Source organism: Chelonia mydas, chromosome 1 (genome assembly GCF_015237465.2).
Source record: "Chelonia mydas isolate rCheMyd1 chromosome 1, rCheMyd1.pri.v2, whole genome shotgun sequence".
Lineage (NCBI taxonomy): Eukaryota > Metazoa > Chordata > Testudines > Cheloniidae > Chelonia > Chelonia mydas.
The window spans coordinates 15,956,898-15,976,623 of NC_057849.1; the positions used below are offsets into that span (position 1 = coordinate 15,956,898).

The 19,726-nt window shown below is 40.3% G+C and overlaps 1 protein-coding gene across 3 annotated transcripts in view; it reads left to right on the forward strand.

Annotated features, from left to right (window-relative positions):
- The window catches only part of ACER3 (alkaline ceramidase 3), a 78,169-nt gene that overhangs the window by 17,531 nt on the left and 40,912 nt on the right, over nt 1-19,726 (forward strand). For 2 of the 3 annotated variants that reach the window (XM_037884488.2, XM_043527855.1), the window contains exon 2: nt 14,768-14,878. In XM_037884488.2, coding sequence (XP_037740416.1) covers nt 14,768-14,878 — 111 coding nt within the window. Of the gene's footprint in view, nt 1-4,597; nt 4,874-14,767; nt 14,879-19,726 lie in introns of those variants that run through there. The other variant, XM_043527853.1, reaches the window with a different exon arrangement.

A 19,726-nucleotide genomic window follows, 5' to 3' on the forward strand; every position in this document is an offset into this window, starting at 1 on the left:
CCTGAGCAACTTAGCTTCGTGGGGCCCTGGGCAATTGCTCTGCTTGCTACCCCCTAACGCCAGCCCTGGCTTTTAATCTACTGAAAAATAGTTGTGGCACGGGTGGGCCATGGAATTTGTATAGCATGTTGGGGCGGGGCTCAGAAGGACAAAGATTGAGACTCCACGGATTATCCTAATATATTGGTTTGGTCATAGCCATGATATCGGACATTACTCTAGGGCCACTCAGAAATTTAACAATTAGCCTATTTCTTGGCTATCTTCCTCTTTCTTCCCTAACCTCCAGGTTTCCAGCATTAACCTGCTTCTTGACTTAAGACAGCATTTAAAATAAATTTGAGATCCAGAATTTGTTTTGCTATTAAAGTAAGTGTACCTAGTAATGATGTAATGTTAGAGTTAATATTGCAGACAAAATTCCAACTTTTCACAATTCCAGCATGGTGTGTTTAGACTTCTATTGCATTTTTTGGTCTGTAAATCAAGCATTTTATTTGTTTTCAATACTCTTCCTGTATTGTCTGGACACTTCATTAGACATGTCAAAGTGTTTATGCCTGCAATTTTATTGCAAAATCTTCACATACAACTAGAAAATGACTTACCTGCACTATCTTCTCTAAGTTTGGAATGTCCTATCAGTTTGTCAGGCAGAGAATGAATTCCCCAGAGGCAGGATACTGTCCCCACCCCACAAAAGGTCTTAAATAAGAGACTCCCATAGAGATGTCAGGACCTCATTTCAGCGAATTATAGGAAAGGCTTATTATTTCTTGCAGTCCAGTGCATTCAGGACATCCTGGATTGTGAATGGAATGCTCCCAGTAAGAAGCTGCAGCCCTTCCTAATAATCTAGACCAGGGTTTCTCAAACTTCATTGCACTATGACCCCCATCTGACAACAAAAATTACTACACGACCCCAGGAAGGGGGATTGAAGCATGGCAGCAGGGCCGAAGCCTGAGCCTCGCTGCCCGGGGGCAAAGCCAAAGCCTGAGCCCCACCACCCAGAAAGGGGGCCAAAGCCAAAGCTTGAGGGCTTCCGCCCTGGGCACGGGGGCTGTAACCTGAGCCTCGTTGCCCATGGCTGAAGCCAAAGCCTGAGCCCTGCCACCCAGGGCTGAATCCCTCAGGCTTCAACTTCAGCCCTGGGCTGCAGAGCTCAGACTTTGGCTTCAGCCCCAGGCTCCAGCAAGTCTCAACGCCAGCTCTGGTGACCCCATTAAAATGGGGTTGCAACCCACTTTGGGTCCTGACCCACAGTTTGAGAACTGCTGATCTAGACTTCTGGTTTGCTCTCTCAAACGATGTCTGAAGATAGCATCTGTCATTTTTAAGGGTGTAGAAAATACTGTGGTAGTCCCTAAGGATAAAATGAACTGGAGATGGAGACCATACTTGAGAATCTTAGGTTTCAGAGTAGCAGCCATGTTAGTCTGTATCCGCAAAAAGAACAGGAGTACTTTTGGCACCTTAGAGACCAACAGATTTATTAGAGCATAAGCTTTCGTGGGCTACGTGTTATTTGTTAGTCTCTAAGGTGCCACAAGTGCTCCTCTTCTTTTTGAGAATCTTAGGATGCCCTTGAGCTTCCATGCAGACCTAGATGTCACCTATGTTAGGTGGTTAGAAGAACTAAGTTTGGAAAATGTTGAGGAGTGTATGTTGTCTGGCAGCTATTTTTATTCTGTGATGTTGCCTTGGAACTCTTCCCTGCATCTCCATTCATCATGGCTCATCAGACTTTGTGGCTGCAGAATGTGATTGGATGGTCTATTGTTCAAGGCTGTACTTTTACTCTTGTAAGACTGTCCGGGCCAAATCATAAAATTCTTCAAGAAAGACCATTGTGGAATATATCTTTGCAGGATCTGTCCTTTCACAAAAAGAACGATGGTTAAGTCTGGGTTTTGAATTACTGCATGTTGTCCTGAAAACCAGGGAAGAGGCATTTTATAATTTCTATCGCAGCAACAGAAAGTATGGTTTGATCACGTAACCAACAAAAAAAGTTTTGGAAATTATTGGAACTCAGAAAATGCTAGTTAAAGATCTTATGAAAAGACAGATTTGATTTGCAGGGCATATTTTAAGAGGTTCAGATGGCAAGGCATGTTTACGGTACTGGAAGGGAAAGTTGAGGGCAGAAAAAAATGAAGCAGAGAGAGAAGATCTTGGATGGACAATGTGGTGTGCTGGGTGGATCAAAATGGCTATCCATCCACAGAGATTTGCAGAGGATAATTCAGAATTGGGTACCATGGTTGCAAACCTCCAGTAAGGGAGAAGTCGCAAAAAGAGATTGCAGTAATGTCTCTTAATTCCAGTAAGGACTGGACTCCATTGTGCTAGGCATTGTAGAAACAAGTAAAAAAGGTTGTAGTCCCTGACAATTTACTCTAGGTATTCGTTCACTTCCTTCACCCAGCCTTTTACTGACAGAAATTCATCAGTGGTTTAGTGGTTAGGGTGATAGCATGGGACTTAGGAGTTCTGGGTTCGATTCCTTGCTCCACCACAGACTTCCTGTCTGATCTTAGGTAGGTCTCTCTGGCCATCTGTAAAATGGTAATAATAGCACTTTCCTACTTCACAGAGGCATTGTAAGGCTAAATACATAGAGATTATAAGGTGTTCAGACACAATTGTGATGGGAATCATGTAAGTACTCAAAACATTTTTTTATCTAAAAGTATTTTTAAACCATCAGCAAGTAAATATCAGTAATTTGTGTTAAACTGCAGGATGAACACAGTTGTCATATTTGTGTGATACTTAGGATATCAGTTTCTTATCAAGAAATGTCTGATGATTTAAATTCTGGGCTTGGTATGTGTCGTGTTAAATCAAAGAAAAAGAAATGAGTGCAAGTGAATAGCTACAGTGCTAGCATAATGCACAAAAGGATGAAAGCAGGGTAGATTGATTTAAATCACCAGGTGGAAAGTCTCAATTTAAATCCATTGTAATCAACTTTTCCATTTGCACTTCAGTTATTTTCTAAAGAAAGGTGCATTCTCACTGGTTAATATACCCATTAAAATATGTTGATATTCAAATAAATAGAGCCTTTACACTAGGGTCTACACTACAGAGTTAGGTTGACATAAAACAGCTTACATCGGACCTAAGAGGGTCACTATAATGATATATATTTCTTTAAGCAATTATATTGCATGATATTTTCAGATTCTTTTGTTGGAAAACGAATGGTATATTGCTACTGTACTAGTTAATTAACTTTTTGCTCATGATTTGTGTCAAGCTTTATTAGGATGGTAACTGGATTTTAATTAATCACACAACAGTTTATTAAATTTATTTTTATTAAATAAAACAACCATATGTTTTGACTACTTAAACTTCTATTATCAAAACACATCTTACATTTACAACTATATGATATATTAGAGGAATTAACTATAGTCAGTGAATTAACTGATTATTTCAGGTTCTCCTGGGAACATTTTCAAATATGCGTATGTGAAAGTGACTGGAGTGGAAGTTCCTGCTTGCCTAGGTCTCTTAACGATGACATTTCCTAAGTGACATCTACTAAGTTACTTAGGCTAACCTATTGTGCCATATTTATAAAGCTTGACCTAAAAGTTAGATGTCTTCCCCCTGATTCTTTCTTTATAATATAGGAAAGCAGCTTTTAACTCAGTTTTTGATAGAGGCCCATGGATTCAGAATATTTATATTTTTATGTAAATGTTTTAAAAGATTACAGTAAGTTTAGGGCTTAACGTATTTTGTATTAAATTCAGATTTCATTTTAAACAGGTTTATTTTTGAAAATAAAAAATATAAATTCAATAAAACATTGATTTAAATAAGAAAATCTGATTTAAATTTAAAAATATCTGTTCTCATCCACTCTGGATGAAAGTCACAATGTCAGAAGCTAAACAGTAGAACATACTGATTTTTATATGGCTAGTGTCTTTTAATGTACAGGTTTCAGAGTAGCAGCCGTGTTCGTCTGTATCCGCAAAAAGAAAAGGAGTACTTGTGGCACCTTAGAGACTAGCAAATTTATTTGAGCATAAGCTTTCGTGAGCTACAGCTCACTTCATCGGATGCATTCAGTGGAAAATACAGTGGGGAGATTTCTATACACAGAGAACATGAAACAATGGGTGTTACCATACACACTGTAAGGAGAGTGATCACTTAAGGTGAGCTATTACCAGCAGGAGAGCGGGGGTGGGGTGGGGGGGGGGAGGGAGGGAGACACCTTTTGTACTGATAATCAAGGTGGGCCATTTCCAGCAGTTGACAAATGTTTTTACAGAGGTTAGATGAAGGTTAGAGTAAAGTAAGGGATAATTTGATGGTACCCCAGGGCACTTTATGAGCTGTTGAATTACAAGTGCTTTTATAAGACATGCATACCAAAAAGAACCCAGTACACTGAAAACACCCATGCCCCTTCCAAGTTTGAACTGAGCTCTCTTCTGTATCCTGTGTTGCTCAGGAGTGCGGAAGGCTTTTTTTGCTAACTACCTTCCAGATTTTTCATTATGTTTGGAGAAGACAACTGTAAAGTCAAATATTGTAGGTAACATTTTTACTTGGATATAAAAACATCAGCTGAATTGGTGTTACAATCCTCAAGTGAGAATGAATTCTGCAACTGGAGTAAAGGATGTAAAGCTCATCAGCCGTAACGTATCTTGAGACAGCAGATCAGAACTACTTACAAAATAACAATGGCATATTTTGGGTCATTGGGAATAAAGGCCAGACTCGTGCTGTTATAGTTAATGTCTTATTCTGAAAATACCTTTGTCCCTTTTCTCACCCTTTAAGGCACCTGCTAAATATTTTTGTTTAGAGGGAAGCCAGCACAAATCTTTGCGCACTAGTAAGTTTCCAATTATTGCTTATATGGTTCAGTTAACGTTTGTCTAATTATTTGTTTCCTTCAATATTTTCTCCATTTTCCTATACGAAGGAGTTATAGGACTGCTATTTGAAAGATTTGTATGATATATTTGAATGTTGTCTAGGTTGCTTTTGCTAAAAGGTGCAGCTGGGTGCCAGCATGGATTGTAATCGCAATAAATTACCAAAGCTAAGCAAGAACAGGCCTAATTAATATTGGATGGGGAATCTCCATGGGAAATGGAGGGTGCAAGAAGTTAGCTGTTTCTACTGAGTGGTTAACACTATTCCCTCCAGTCAGTATTGATGCAGTACTCCAGCCGATGTAACACTGTGCTGTATGTCTGGATGACAGTAAAACAAAGGTCCTGAGTACTCATGGTCATGGAAGTTCCTGTGGCACATTTTATAAAATTAGGGAGATTAGTGATGGTACACACTGGCCAAATTCCATTTTGGGTGACTCTATTCTATCTACTTGAGGTCCTCCTGAAATATCAATTGGATACAGGATTTCCTGACTCATTCTGTATGTCACTGTGGAGTGTTAAATGTAAGATACTCTAAATTTAAAAATGGCTTGTGGAAATGAAAAGCTAATTGCTGTGCTGTTTTCCTGGTGATATGATGGAAGAGAGAACTGCAAAAGATACAAGTTAGTGAATTGAAGAAATACGGATTCTTTTTCTGAAGAATTTATGAAGTGATGCCTGTAGTCTGGTGATCTAGTAATGATCTTGGCTTTTCAAGGATTCTGAGCTGTGTTATTGCTCCGTGTGGTCTAATTGTAAAATATTGTATATACAGCAGAAATTTGCTGTTCTATTCACATTTTAATTTCCCTGTTGGCACTTTGATACCATGGTGATGGGTGCCCTAGAAATTATGCCTGTATTACAAGTAAATTGCTATTGACTTTCTAATTCTTTTTAAAAAACATTTTATCAAACCCTCTTCAGGTCTCTCACCTTCTGTATTATATTGAAGCTTCTCATCCTACCCTTCAAACCCACTGTCATAAATATAAAGGGAAGGGTAACCACCTTTCTGTATACAGTGCTATAAAATCCCTCCTGGCCAGAGGCAAAACCCTTTCACATGTGAAGGGTTAAGAAGCTAAGATAACCTTGCTGGCACCTGACCCAAAATGACCAATGAGGGGACAAGATACTTTCAAATCTGGGGGCGGGGAACAAAGGGGTCTGTCTGTCTGTGTGATGCTTTTGCCGGGAACAGATCAGAAATGCAAGCCTTCCAACTCCTGTTAAATTAGTAAGTAATTTAGCTAGAAAATGCATTAGATTTTCTTTTGTTTAATGGCTGCTAAAATAAGCTGTGCTGGAGGCAATGTATATTCCTGTTTTTGTGTCTTGTTGTAATTTATGGTTTTGCCTAGAGGGATTCTTTGTTTCTAATCTGATTACCCTGTAAGGTATTTACCATCCTGATTTTACAGAGGCGATTCTTTTATCTTTTCTTTAATTAAAATACTTCTTTTAAGAATCTGATTGATTTTCCGTTGTTCTTAAGATCCAAGGTTTGGGTCTGTGTTCACCTGTACTAATTGGTGAGGATTATTATCAAGGCTTCCCCAGGAAAGGGGGTGTAGGGCTTGGAGGGGATATTTTGGGGGAAGACGTCTCCAAGTGTCTCTTTCCCTGTTCTTTGTTTAAAGTGCTTGGCGGTGGCAGCATACTGTTCAAGGCCAAGGCAAAGTTTGTACCTTGGGGGAAGTTTTTAACCGAAGCTGGTAAGAATAAGCTTAGGGGGTCTTTCATGCAGATCCCCACATCTGTACCCTAGAGTTCAGAGTGGGGAAGGAACCTTGGCATGGTGGCAGAGTGGTGAGATCATTTTGAACTAGAAGCACAGCAGGATTTAAAAGGTTTTGGAAAAGGTGATTGCAGCTGTTGATTCTGTCTCTCTGCCTGGGGGACAGAGCAGCAGGCATAAGAAAAAGATTTTTCTGTAGGCTGAGAACAGCTATCAGTGACAGAAGGTATCAGGTTACAGCACAGCAAAATGTTACAAGCCAGGGTTTTTTTTGTTTTCTTTCTTACTCTCGGGTGTAAAGTTAGTTTAAAAACAGAAAGGTTAGGATGACAGAATGCAATGTTCAGCAGAAGCTGGAATTAGCCAGATTTGAGGCTGAGGAAAGACAAAAGGAACGTGAAAGATGGGTAGAACTCAGACAGATGGAGATGGATGCATAAGCGGCCAAAGAAAAAGAAATGGAGACTGCCCACAGGAGAGCTATGGAGGCAAAAGAAGAAGAAATGGAGAGGGGGGAAAAAGAGAGGAAATATGCTGAGGAGGAGAGGCAAAAAGAGAGGAAGCATGAACTGGAGATGGAGAAGGCAAGGGCTGAGCGGAATCTACTGGATAACCCTAACAAAATTTCCCCAACAATCCACAAATGGGAGCGACTGTGTCCACAGTACGATGAATCCAGTAATATTGCTGAATATTTTCTCACCTTTGAGAGACTGTGCACTCTCCATAAAATTCCTGAAGCTCACAAGATGACCACATATTCGTCGCAAAATTTACTGGAAGAGCTCTGAACATATTCAATAAGATGCCTATTGATGAGGCTTCTGACTATAATAAGTTCAAGGATTTGGTTTTAAAGCAATTTCAAGTTACACCTGAAACTTACAGAGTAAAATTTCGAACCCTTAAGAGCGGACCTGGACTAAGTAATGTGGCTTATGTAAACCAGATGACAGATCTGTTTGATAAATGGCTCAACAGATGGGCTGTAAATAACTTTGAAGGAATGCGGGATTTGATGGTACAGGAGCAATTCCTGAATAAGTCCAAGGATGATATAAAACAGTGTTTATGGGATAAGAAAATGGACTCAGCAGGAAGTCTTGCTTCTTATGCTGATCAGTACAAGCAGTCCCAAGGACCGCTAGAGAGGCAGGGCAAACCGGAACAAAATGGGTGGAGGGAGGAGAGAGAAACAACCCTGGTTGCAGTTGGAGCGGATACCAGAAGGGACACCCTCAGACCACACCCCACTACCGGGGGCAGCCTAAGGCCCCAACTACACCCCAAGGAACACTCCAGACACCTTATCGTCCTGCCACACCATTTTCTAGCAACCCACCTCACCCCAGTGACCAGTCAGCTGGGCGATGTTTTAAATATAATGAGCCGGGGCATGTAAAGGCCAGCTGCCCCAAGAACCCCAACAGACTACAGATCATTGCACTGGAATCACACCAGAGGTCCTCAGGCCCAGATACCCTCAGAGTGGAGGGAAACTGTGAGTGTGGGAGGGAAGAAGGTCACAGTGTGGAGGGACACTGGAGCACAAGTGTCAGCTATCCATGCTTCCTTAGTGGACCCCAATTTAATCGACCCAGAGGTCCAAGTGACAATTCAACCCTTCAAGTCCAACTCTTTTGACTTGCCTACAGCCAAGTTGCCGGTCCAGTACAAGGGCTGGTCAGGAACATGGACTTTTGCAGTCTATGATGATTATCCCATCCCCATGCTGTTGGGGGAAGACTTGGCCAATCATGTGAAGCTAGCCAAGAGGGTGGGAATGGTCACCCGCAGCCATGCTAAGGAAGCTGTCACACCTAGCTCTGTTCCGGAAACTTCTACCAGGACCCGGTCAGAGGTGATGGAACTGGACCCCATGCCAACGTCTGCAACAGCAGTAGTGGATCCAGTCACAGAGACCCAGACAGAGCTAGTCCCAGAACCATTGCCAGCACTGAATCCAGTGCTTGCAACCCCAACACCAGAGGGCCCCACCAAACCTGCACTGGCAGCAGCAGATAACCCTACACAAGAGGCTCAGCCGGAGCCTGAACCCCAACATAGTGCACCAGTGGAGAGTGGTTCACAGTCCCCGGAAACAGCCCCATCACCTGCATCGCTTCCAGAGGGACCAAGCCTAGGTCCACAATCCAATGAGGAACTGATGTCTCCAGCATCAAGGGAACAGTTCCAGACCGAACAGGAAGCAGATGAAAGCCTCCAGAGAGCTTGGATGGCGGCACAGAGCAACCCACCGCCTCTCAGCTTTTCTAATCGATCCAGGTTTGTTGTAGAAAGAGGACTTTTATACAAAGAAACTCTTTCTGGTGGACACCAGGAAGACTGGCCTCCTCAGAGACAGTTGGTAGTTCCAACTAAGTACCGGGTAAAGCTCTTAAGCTTAGCCCATGATCATCCTAGTGGCCATGCTGGGGTGAACAGAACCAAAGACCATTTGGGAAAGTCGTTCAACTGGGGGGGAATGGGCAAGGATGTTTCTACCTATGTCCCGGTCTTGAGGTGTGGCAAAGAGTGGGAAAACCCCAAGACCAGGTCAAAGCCCCTCTCCAGCCACTCCCCATCGTTGAGGTTCCATTTCAGCAAGTAGCTGTTGATATTCTGGGTCCTTTTCTGAAAGACACACCCAGAGGAAAGCAGTACATACTGACTTTAGTGGATTTTGCCACCCGATGGCCAGAAGCAGTAGTTCTAAGCAACGCTAGGGCTAAAAGTGTGTGCCAGGCACTAACAGACATTTTTGCCAGGATAGGTTGGCCCTCCGACATCCTTACAGATGCAGGAAATAATTTCCTGGCAGGAACTATGGAAAGCCTTTAGTGGTGGCAGCATACTGTTCAAGGCCAAGGCAAAGTTTGTACCTTGGGGGAGGTTTTTAACCTAAGCTGGTAAGAATAAGCTTAGGGGGGTCTTTCATGCAGGTCCCCACATCTGTACCCTAGAGTTCAGAGTGGGGAAGGAACCTTGACACCCATGCATACGTTAGTTCCCACCCACTTTTTTTTTTTAAACCCCTTTCTTTCCATGCCCTTTGTCCCTTCTGTCACCCATGCCACATAATTAACCCCCCCCCCCCTTTGCTTCCTTTCCCTTCTCTCCCTCTCCTTTCCTTTCATTCATCCGGCTACCTGTGCATAGAAAGAAACCTCTGCCTCCCCAGAACCTCTAAAAGGGAGGGCCACCCCCACATGATACAGCTAACTTAATCCAGCTTTTAGGCACAAGCAGGTGTCCACTCTTTCAGATGTGCTTGAATACATGCCATTCTTCCCACTTTCTTAATAAGCATATTAGACACCCTGACAATTGTTAGCTTGCACTGTAGCTCTGACTGGATTGTCAAAAGTTAAAGGTTTGATTATAAAAATAAGTACTTGTCACTTTCAAAAATATGAAAAGTTCTAAGATGAAGTCACTTGTGGCCTAATAATAAACAGACCGGAAGAAAATTCAGGTACTTCACCTTTGACTTCACTATCTCATACTTGTATTTTCTTTTCCCTATTGCTATGTGCAAGACCCACACAAATGGAAATACATTGACAGTGGCTATGCAAAATGCTGTCAGATGTGCGAAGTAAAACTGATGTTTTTTTCTTGAATCATTTAGTTAAAGTAAACTTAGAAGTTACGTGTGATAATAGTTGTTATAATGTTGGTATCCCTTTAAAATGCTGCTGCCTTCCCTGTTTTTCTTGTTTAAAGTGGTGGTATGATACCATACAGATTTTTAATGGAAGAAATGTGGTGGTCCTCTTTACTGATCACAAATCTAAAACTAAAAAAACTTTAACTGCAAAAGTGTCCTTGCCATGCTGTCATATACACCCTACTTTAACTTATTATTTTCAGTTCAGCAGAGTCAAAATTGATGGCTTTTCCTAAAGAGAGAGAGAGAGAGAACATTTTAACAGTGGAAAGGACCCTCATGATTCATAAATCTCTCATTCATCCTTCGTACAAATATAGATACCAGGGTAATTTAGAAATGTTCAAGTCACACTGGTTGCCCTGCCAAAAGTTTAATGAGGTATTTTTTAGCTTCTTTAGTACCTTTCCCTCATTGAAAACCCTGCATTTGTTGCAAGTTATTGTAATGCATTAGGGTATTTTTATTCCATGCTTAGATTTTTCTAATGGCCATATTTTGTTGAAAAGAGACTTAATTGTCTAGCTTCATTTACTTTATCCTATCACATTTTCCTTCATGTGTTTTGTAGAAGTAACTTTCCAATTCAAAAGTTAGCTAATTCTGTAGGAATTAAAGGTTTACAAAATCTAGGTTCAGCAAATTTATGGGAGCCCATTTATTCTACGAAATATTCCAGCTAACACCAAGCTCCGTTCCGTGTTGTACCCATTTATGCCTTTGTTTCCTTTCATGTGCACGCATCAGGCTCATCTTTAGACTGTCAGATCTTTGTTTGGCATGACTGAAACTGTTGTCCGGAGCCATGTACACTTATGGTGGTTTATAGATGTTTGAAGGACTGTAAAATTGTTCTGTGAATATATATGCAAAGTAATAGACTTCTCAAATTTTCCACAGAAATTTGAATTACTGATTGTATTTGTTGGATAGCTTGCAGATGTGGTGAAACTCTGCCCATGGGAAATATAACTAATAGAGGACTATGGAATTTATATTTGTATAAATTTGTTTTCATACAGGTACAGTACTGTACTTCCTTGGCAAATAAAGTGTCACTTTGGAACAATGCTGTGTATTAAAATAGCCTTTTCATGAAAAATTGTCATGAAAATTTGCAAAGCAAGGCATGAAATCTACTTGCCTTCCCTTTACCATGATGATAGATTAAACTAACACTTAGGTTAAAAAAAATTATTCTCCCTGGGTGAGTATAATCTTGAAAAAGCTGCTTTTAACAAATCAACTAGATTTTTATAATTTGTGTGGTGATGGGGAGCCTGTGTTCAGGGAAGGACTCATGCTGTTCAGATGAATAAAGTTGGGTGGGTGAGAGTGCATACTAGGTGGGAGGGAGGATGATGGGGGACTCGATAGTCTAACGTGGAGCAGTAGGGGAAGTACAAAAGTGCAAAGCGTACAATATTTTTAATAGGTTCCCCTGATGCATGCCAAGAGCATTTAGTCGATACCGTGCGCTAAAACAATGTGGGAAGTAGTATCTAAAATTTGTTAGGAGTGATGGCACTTCCTCTCATTGCAAGACAGCCTGAGATGTAAGGAATGTACTCACTGATAAGACCGTAGCAAATAGTTTACATCAGCTTCCTTTTGATAAACATTTAGAGAATGAAAGCTAAAACTCTTGCCTTAATGTACATTGTTCTCTTTTCTGTGTTCTCATATCAGTCTGAAGTTTACAGCCTTAATGGGCTCTATTCTGAAACGATTTGCTTTGTCAGTTAGGAACAGGTCTTTCTTTACATGTTCCTTTAATTCAGTATTTTTGTATTTGATTCTTCTTTTGTGTATTTCTTAGCATCCTATGAATCATTTCATACTAATAAGCACCTTTAAGAAATTATGAGATTTACATGATCTGCAATAACTGCTTTGGGAAATCAGAGCATTTAAGAGCCACTCTAGAAAATTATGAAGACTTAGAACACAGGGCCATATTCTAAAGAAACTTTACCCTGCTTTTTCAGGCTACATAGCCCTCTTGCATTGTTTGTGGGAGGACAAGATAATGGCCAAGTTAAAATATTTACAATACATACAACACAAATATTTAATTTAATGGGAGCTTCTTCCACCGCTGAATTCTGTTGAGGCTGACCTACTGCCCACTTTAGGGATGTGTCACAAGGTAGAGAATGGGCATCTTTAGCCTGCTGAGGTCCTATAATCTTATCTCTCCTTATCTGATGGCTCTGCAGCCCTGCTCTCCCCAAACTAATGATCAAGGAGAGAGATTCAGTATTATCTAGCCTTGTCTAATGGGATGCATCTACTGAAATAGGGAATAGTCTTCTTGACACTAGTCATTGGGCTGGTGACCCCCAAGGGGAATTAAGAATGAAGAGATCCTATAGGGCAGGCCCTTATTCTGCAGTCAGATAGGCATTGGGTGCCTTTGCACAGCCCTGTTGACCTCAGTAAGGATTCACTTGGGTACAGGGGGTATGGTTCTGCAGTACTGATCATAAGACTGCAGCCTTTCTTTGGGGATCACTGACTTGCAACCAGAACAGCTTTGTTTATAAGTGGATCAAATTGGTGGTTGTGCCATTGTTAAGCATGATCATGTTAGTAAAGCACCTTGTTAAAGAAGTACTCGCTTCAGATAAGATTTATCTGCTTATGAAGAACATCTAAAATGGAAACAATCTAAATTTGTCTGTGTTTATACTAGTTGCATTTTCAGGTTTGCTGAGCTTTGGCAGTGAAAATAGGCTAGTTACTTCACCAGTATCTAATTTCACATTCTGGTTCTCATGCTGGAATAATACTGTTGTGTCTGGGGTTTTTGCACTGCAGGAGAGTGTTAAATATGTAAAGCAAAGCATAGTTTCTTTGGTAGTGTTTCTTGGAATATATTGGACTTTAAAACACTTGAGCATAGTTTGATTCTTCCCATTTCCCTTTGGCAAGTAGTTTGAGGGGATTAGGTATTTGTGTGAGAAGAGTTCCTGTGGCAGGTGCTATACTGAGCTGCTATATTGGTCAAAATGCCCCAAATTAACTTACACGTTTCACGAGATGCACCTGTTTGTTCAAGGCTTTATACAGTTTAACTCTTATTGGAGATCCTTGAATAATAAGGCTCTGATATTAGCATAATATCAAGCATTTCTGGTTTTTGGTCTGATGCAATCTGCAAGTACGTGTTTCTCTGTGCTTTATCTTGTCAGATGGTCAGACTCATGTATTTTTGTGAATCAGCCCCTTTAAAGAAAAGTATAGGTCTATATTTAATTTGGTAACTACAGTACATAACTTCTGCTCCTAAAATCTGACTACATCAGGCAGGGATAAGATGCTGAATTTGCACTCCCTTCAGACCAAGCCTGTTTGCTTAATTCCTGTTGCCTTACTTAAGGGTTTACTCACTTTTGTTTGCACTTTGTGTAGTCATTTATAGTATACCCATGCAAAGTGGATGTAAAAACTCTACCCAGTCAGTATGGTAGAGTCATTGTTTATAGTATTTGTGCAGGTGCACTACTTTCTTGCTGTGGCATCTGGTATCATAGATAGTTGTAGTTCTAAAATGTGACACTTATTTTTGGTCTTCTCTTTGTGTTATCGGAGTGCATGTTATGTATCTGAATACAGCCAAGCTCAGTGTTTAGGCAAATGCCTTCAAGTTCTATTCAGCTAAAAACTGGAGATCTGTGTTGGTAGCAGAGCTCTTGTGGTCAGATGTCACACATCCCAGCAGCCTGTTGCTTCTGGACCACACTAAGAATATGCTGGTCCTACTGAAATTTGTCTTTAGAAATATGCTTTGGTTAGTAGGTGTATGGTAAAAGTTTTAAACCCTGATGAGGGAAGAGTGTTGCCTGCAGTTAGCTTAAATGATTAAATCTAAAATGAAAATTGTATAACCTCTCTTGAGGGATCAGAGGGAGGAGCATGGGGAGAGAAGGAAGGAGTACTGTATGCTCATGTTAGTGCCCCCAAAGTGTTCCAGGAGTTGCTTTTTCAAAAAAAGCAGCTCCTTACAATACCAAAACTTCTGCTGTTTGAGGATTTATATTTGCTAAAAGAATTTCTGATAAAATATGCTTTGTATTCTACCAAGATTAACCATATTTTTCCTGTTCCTTTGCCATAAACATAAGCACCATCCAGTATTCCTCTTTGATCTGATGTAGTATTTAATATTACCTAGGCACATGGAAAGTAGTATAAAGGTGTTCTTGTTTTAAAAAAAATCAACAAAACCCCCCACACTTTCTAGTGACGTTATCCAGACTGTAGCAAAATCTAACAGTGGATAAAGTGCTGAAGCAGAAAGAGGCTTGGAGAAAAGGTGTAACCTTTTTACTGAGAACTGTTGAAGTCTTGTTTGAATGAATGCAGCTTTGTTTATTTCAAGTGCATGTTGCCCAATACTAAATCTCTTCTTGGGTTTCTATCCTACAGGGAACACAGTGAGTAACCTGATTTTCATTCTACCTCCAATCTATGGTGCGATTCAGACCTATAAAGATGGCCTTGAAAAACGATATTTAGCTGCATTTTTTTGTCTCACAGGTATGTGTAAAACTTGATTTGCACTTTAATTATACAGGGATTTCAGATGAGATCTGTATAGTCAAAATCGAAACGTTTGTTTCTGTTATAACTTCAACCTCCGTTCTTTATATAATCTATAATATCTTGAAATGATTATTAGTATTGTTTAGGCCAGATAAATAAAGTTAGAATTAACAAAATAACTGTCTGATGTAGTAAAATAAGCACTATCTGGCCTTGTGTCCTAATCCAGTGCGTACATTTTCATAGACTGTGTCCCTTTTATGCTGATTTACAGAAGCTATGTTGTGTGGCCCATATTTACCAAACAGTAACACTTATAAAAGCATAAATAAAACAAGTGGGCAAACACCTTGGAGGAACTGAGTGAGCACAAGGTTTCCATCTCTTTTGTCAGTTTTAGTGCTTACCTTTTACTGGTTTGACCTGCATCAGGACAAACAATCACAATCACATTCAAGTCATTCTCCCAGTAGCTAGAGGACACTCTTCTCTTTACAGAACTTCATAATATTAACCTGTAGACAGGCGTCTAAGAAGCTCAAATAACTGTGGTGTTGAAAGCATGGAAAAAAAACCCCTGAGCTTAACAGCTCCTTTCCTGTCGCAGGGAATTGAAAGCAATGCTCCCAGTCACTCTATTTCTTACCAAACAGGGAGAAACTATACAGTAGAACCTCAGAGTTATGAACACCTTGGGAATGAAGGTTGTTCGTAACTCTGAACAAAACATTATGGTGGTTCTTTCAAAAGTTTACAACTGAACATTGATTTAATACAGCTTTGAAACGTTAATATGCAGAAGAAAAATGCTGCTTTTTCTTTATTTTTTCATATTTTTCTTTTAACACAGCACTTGTACTGTATTTGCTTTTTCTATTTTTTTAAATCTCTGCTACTGCTTGATTGCACACTTCCAGTTCCAACTGAGGTGTGTGGTTGACTGGTCAGTTTGTAACTCGGGGCGGGGGGCGGGTTGTAAGTGAGGTTCCGCTGTATTGCAAAGTGACCTCAAATTTGACAGTCTTCTATATGTGAGAGCATGTTTCCGTGTCTGCAGAAGCCTTCTCTTAGCTGGCCGAGTACAATCCTGCCCGACCCCTGTGTACATACTCTGAAGGCTAGCCTGAGCATCTGAGCCTGAGCATCTGCCTGAGCATCTGAGCCTGAGCATCTGCCAGTGCTGCTGTGGCTAAACTGCTGTGTTTAAGCACCAGCTTGAGCAGAGCTGGCAAGTATATGTTTGCCCGAGCTAGGAATTAAACCTCCCACCTGCTGTGCAGACGTCCCCAAATGTGAAATTGACTTCTGGCATGGAGAAACCTGTCTGGAGTGAAGGAATCTTGCATTTGCCCTTTCACTCACACACACTCACACATACCCCTCCCCCCATCCATAAATACTCTACCAACTGAACTGAAATAAAAGCTGTACAAAGGAATCACTTCGTCACTACTAATGTAGCCGCTGCTGTTGTGAAAAGCAGCAGCTCTACCAGAGTACACGCTATACCACAGTCTGGCAGGAAGGGAATACTGCATAACTACACTCAAAATCCTACAGCTTCAGTGCTGCAGCTGCGCCACTGTAGTGTAGACGCTACCTATGCTGATAGGAGAGCCCCTCCTGTCGACAATCCACTTCCCTGAGAGAATTCTTCCATTGTCCTAGTGCTGTCTGCACTGGGGGTTGGGTTGGATTAACTACGCTGCTCAGGAGCGTGGATTTTTCATACCCCTGAGCAACATAGTTAAGCTGACTTAATTTTCTAGTGTAGACCAGGTCTAACTTATAACTGTAGGTTGGTTTAGAGAGGCCAAATATAACTACCTACTTGGAATTTGGCCAACATACACAATTTAATGCTCTTGTAAAAAGTGCCATGGAATTCTTCAAAAAATGGCCACTTGTGATCATTGTCCTGTAACAAAACATCACCTTCAGCCTCACAACATCCTTAATACTGTGGACCATTGGTTCATTTCTGACTAAGAGGGAAAAGTAAGTGCCACCTGCTGAATTACTAGTGCCACTTTCTACAGAACCTTGGTATTGGCTTGCCACATTAGCAAGACCATTTAGACTGACCATTTAGAATTGTTTCCATGAGTGTGAGTGTGGCCCCAAGGGACTAGCCATGGGCAGCAGACAGATTCAGTTACACTCCAGAGTCTTGAGGTTTTGTTTTATTCCTGAAAGCCCTTGGCCATTGTGGTTGCAAAGAAATTGTCACATGAATATAAGCAGTGCAGAAACATCTGCTTGAGTTTGTAGAGAGCCTGAAACAATAGCTCTGAGGTGTGGACTGCCTCATGGGATGCTAACTCATATGCCAGTGATAATTTAAATGTCAACACAGTTAACAATTTTACTGCTAAAATTGTGAGGAACAAGAGGAAGTATCAAGATCTACACCAGGGTTTCACAGTGTACACATGTATTCCTGGGGTTGCATAGAATTAGTTGTTGGGATGCAGAAGATGTAGACCTTTAACAATACATGGTGTGAGGAACAGGTCAATGCTGGACCTTAAATCTGTCTTAAAGGATCAGATTGCTCTGTTAAAGAATGAAACTGGTGACCCAGAAAATAAACTGAATTTTAAATACAATAGAAATGTGCTAAAAACTCTGGCACCTTTTCTAAGATCGTAACTGAAAGGTGAACTTATTGAAGTGAAGATGTGCGGAATGTCTCCTCGTAAGGAAGTACCAGAGGAAATGCATTTGCTTGCAATAGCCGTTCTTTGACAGGGTTCACTCCTCACAATCACTTTGTCACAGATGAACAAATACAGATGCAATCCATAAAGCAAACAATCCTTAGTCCAAATCCATTAAGTGAATTGAAAGGCATGTAACATCAAACCTGTAGTTGCTTTGGCTTAACAATTCAGACTTTTTGGTAATGTTTGAAAACAGGAAAGCAGCAGAATTGCTATGAAGTAAAGATAAGAGCATTATGGTTTCAACAAATTAAGATTTTAATACCTACTAATAGCAAAATCTTTAAGTATCAAAGGCAAACATTGAAAAGACATAATGGAACATAATTGGAACATACTGTAACACCCAGAAATCAGCCAGTTCCCTGGGACCTGATGTTTAATCTAATTCTCAAGCATTTAGCTGGTTCTGGGTTTATCTTTCGGTCTTCTGTCATATCATAGCATCCCAGGAAATATGTACAGTCCTTTTGTTTATTTCTTGCCCTGAGATTTTTGCAGCTGACATCTACTTCCTCCTTGAGCAAAACCTGTTTGAACTAGAGAAGCCCCATCATTTTACATATGTGCTAGCATCTAGAATTGGTGAGGAAAGGAAAAAGGGAGTTTCTAACCAGCCATTTAAATAAACTCCTTGTAGTTTGTTAGATACAAAGTTTACTGAGTTACACTTAAATTCTTCTTTCGGATCCAGAGCGCTATATTCAGAGCTCATTTCTGCTACCATTCAGCTTGCGGGGTTTGGATTGTCATTGAACTCAATAGGAGAAGAAATAAGACTTTTAACCTTTATTGGAGTCGCCGCCAGAATTAGCCCCAGGTTCCACTTGATATTGCAATGCCTGATTAGAATTTGACCTATTAGAGAGAGTCTCTCTGAATATTTTTCCCATGTACTACTTATTTTCTTTGGGATTATGTCTATAGTACTTTAATGTTACCCATTCTAGAAGGGAATTGATCCAACTTCTTGTATCAAGCACTTCTGTAGTTGTTTTGAACTTAATCTAACCTTTTCCTTATCTCCCCAAAGTATACGCCTGGTATCTATTGGTCCTGCTTTCTCTTATCAGGGGTGTTGGACTTTGAGTGTACATCAGAGGCATAGCTCCTAGATTTGGCCTAAAATTTTTGTCAAAGATTGAAGTGTCTTATTTTGTGTTTTAGATTCTCTTCTTTATTTATTTTTTGGCATGCTTAAGTTCTAGTGCTAAATCACTCAAACTGTGCCAAAGATAAATGAATGCCAAGGGAGAGAGGATTCTGCACTCCAGCCACAGATTGATAAGAATTTATAACCGGCCTAAAAGACTTGGCTTTAAGTGAAACTGAGAGATGTGCGTAGAATTAGTTATTAGAACCTTTCAGTTAAGGGGTCATTCACCTATTCCTACCCAGAAGCCAAAAACAGGTCTACATGGAGTAGTTGGGACCACTCCTGTCCCTAGATCATGTGGGAAATGCAAGAGAAGAAAACCATTACTTTTCAGCTACAAAAAAAAAAAAAAGGCAAAAATAATCCAACAAAATTAAATTTGAAAAATTATAAAAATAAATGAAACTCCAAGTGCTGTCCCCGGATTTCATTTCTTGGTTGTGTGTGAAGTTATTTTAAATATTAATCCATAAATACCTTAATATAAAAAAATCCCCACAGAATATTCTCCATCTAGTCCCCAGAATTCATTCCTGTAAGACTAGTCCCTACACAATAGAAGCAGTCTAATAAAGCATCATTTATCATATAAAGTTTCAGATTTTTCCTGAACCTGCTTACAAATACATATCTACATCCATTCTGAGAGGTGAAAGCATGGGTGGGTTCATGTGACCTGTACACGTCCTTGGCTAGAGCCCATGTATAATGTCAAATTCTTTCCAGTTGTAGATATTGCTTTGGAAGTCTCTTTTATAGAGCCATGTGAATAACAGCCATTCATAGCCTGAAATTTGTGGATGGCATTGTATTTGCATCACCACTCAGATTTTGAAACAAATAATATATCAACTGACAGTCAAATATCTACAATTGCTAGTACCAAGAAACCTGTATTAATGCTTTCAGAAATAAAAGGACTATGGTGCTCTAAATATAATATAGCTTAGTGGGATCTTACAT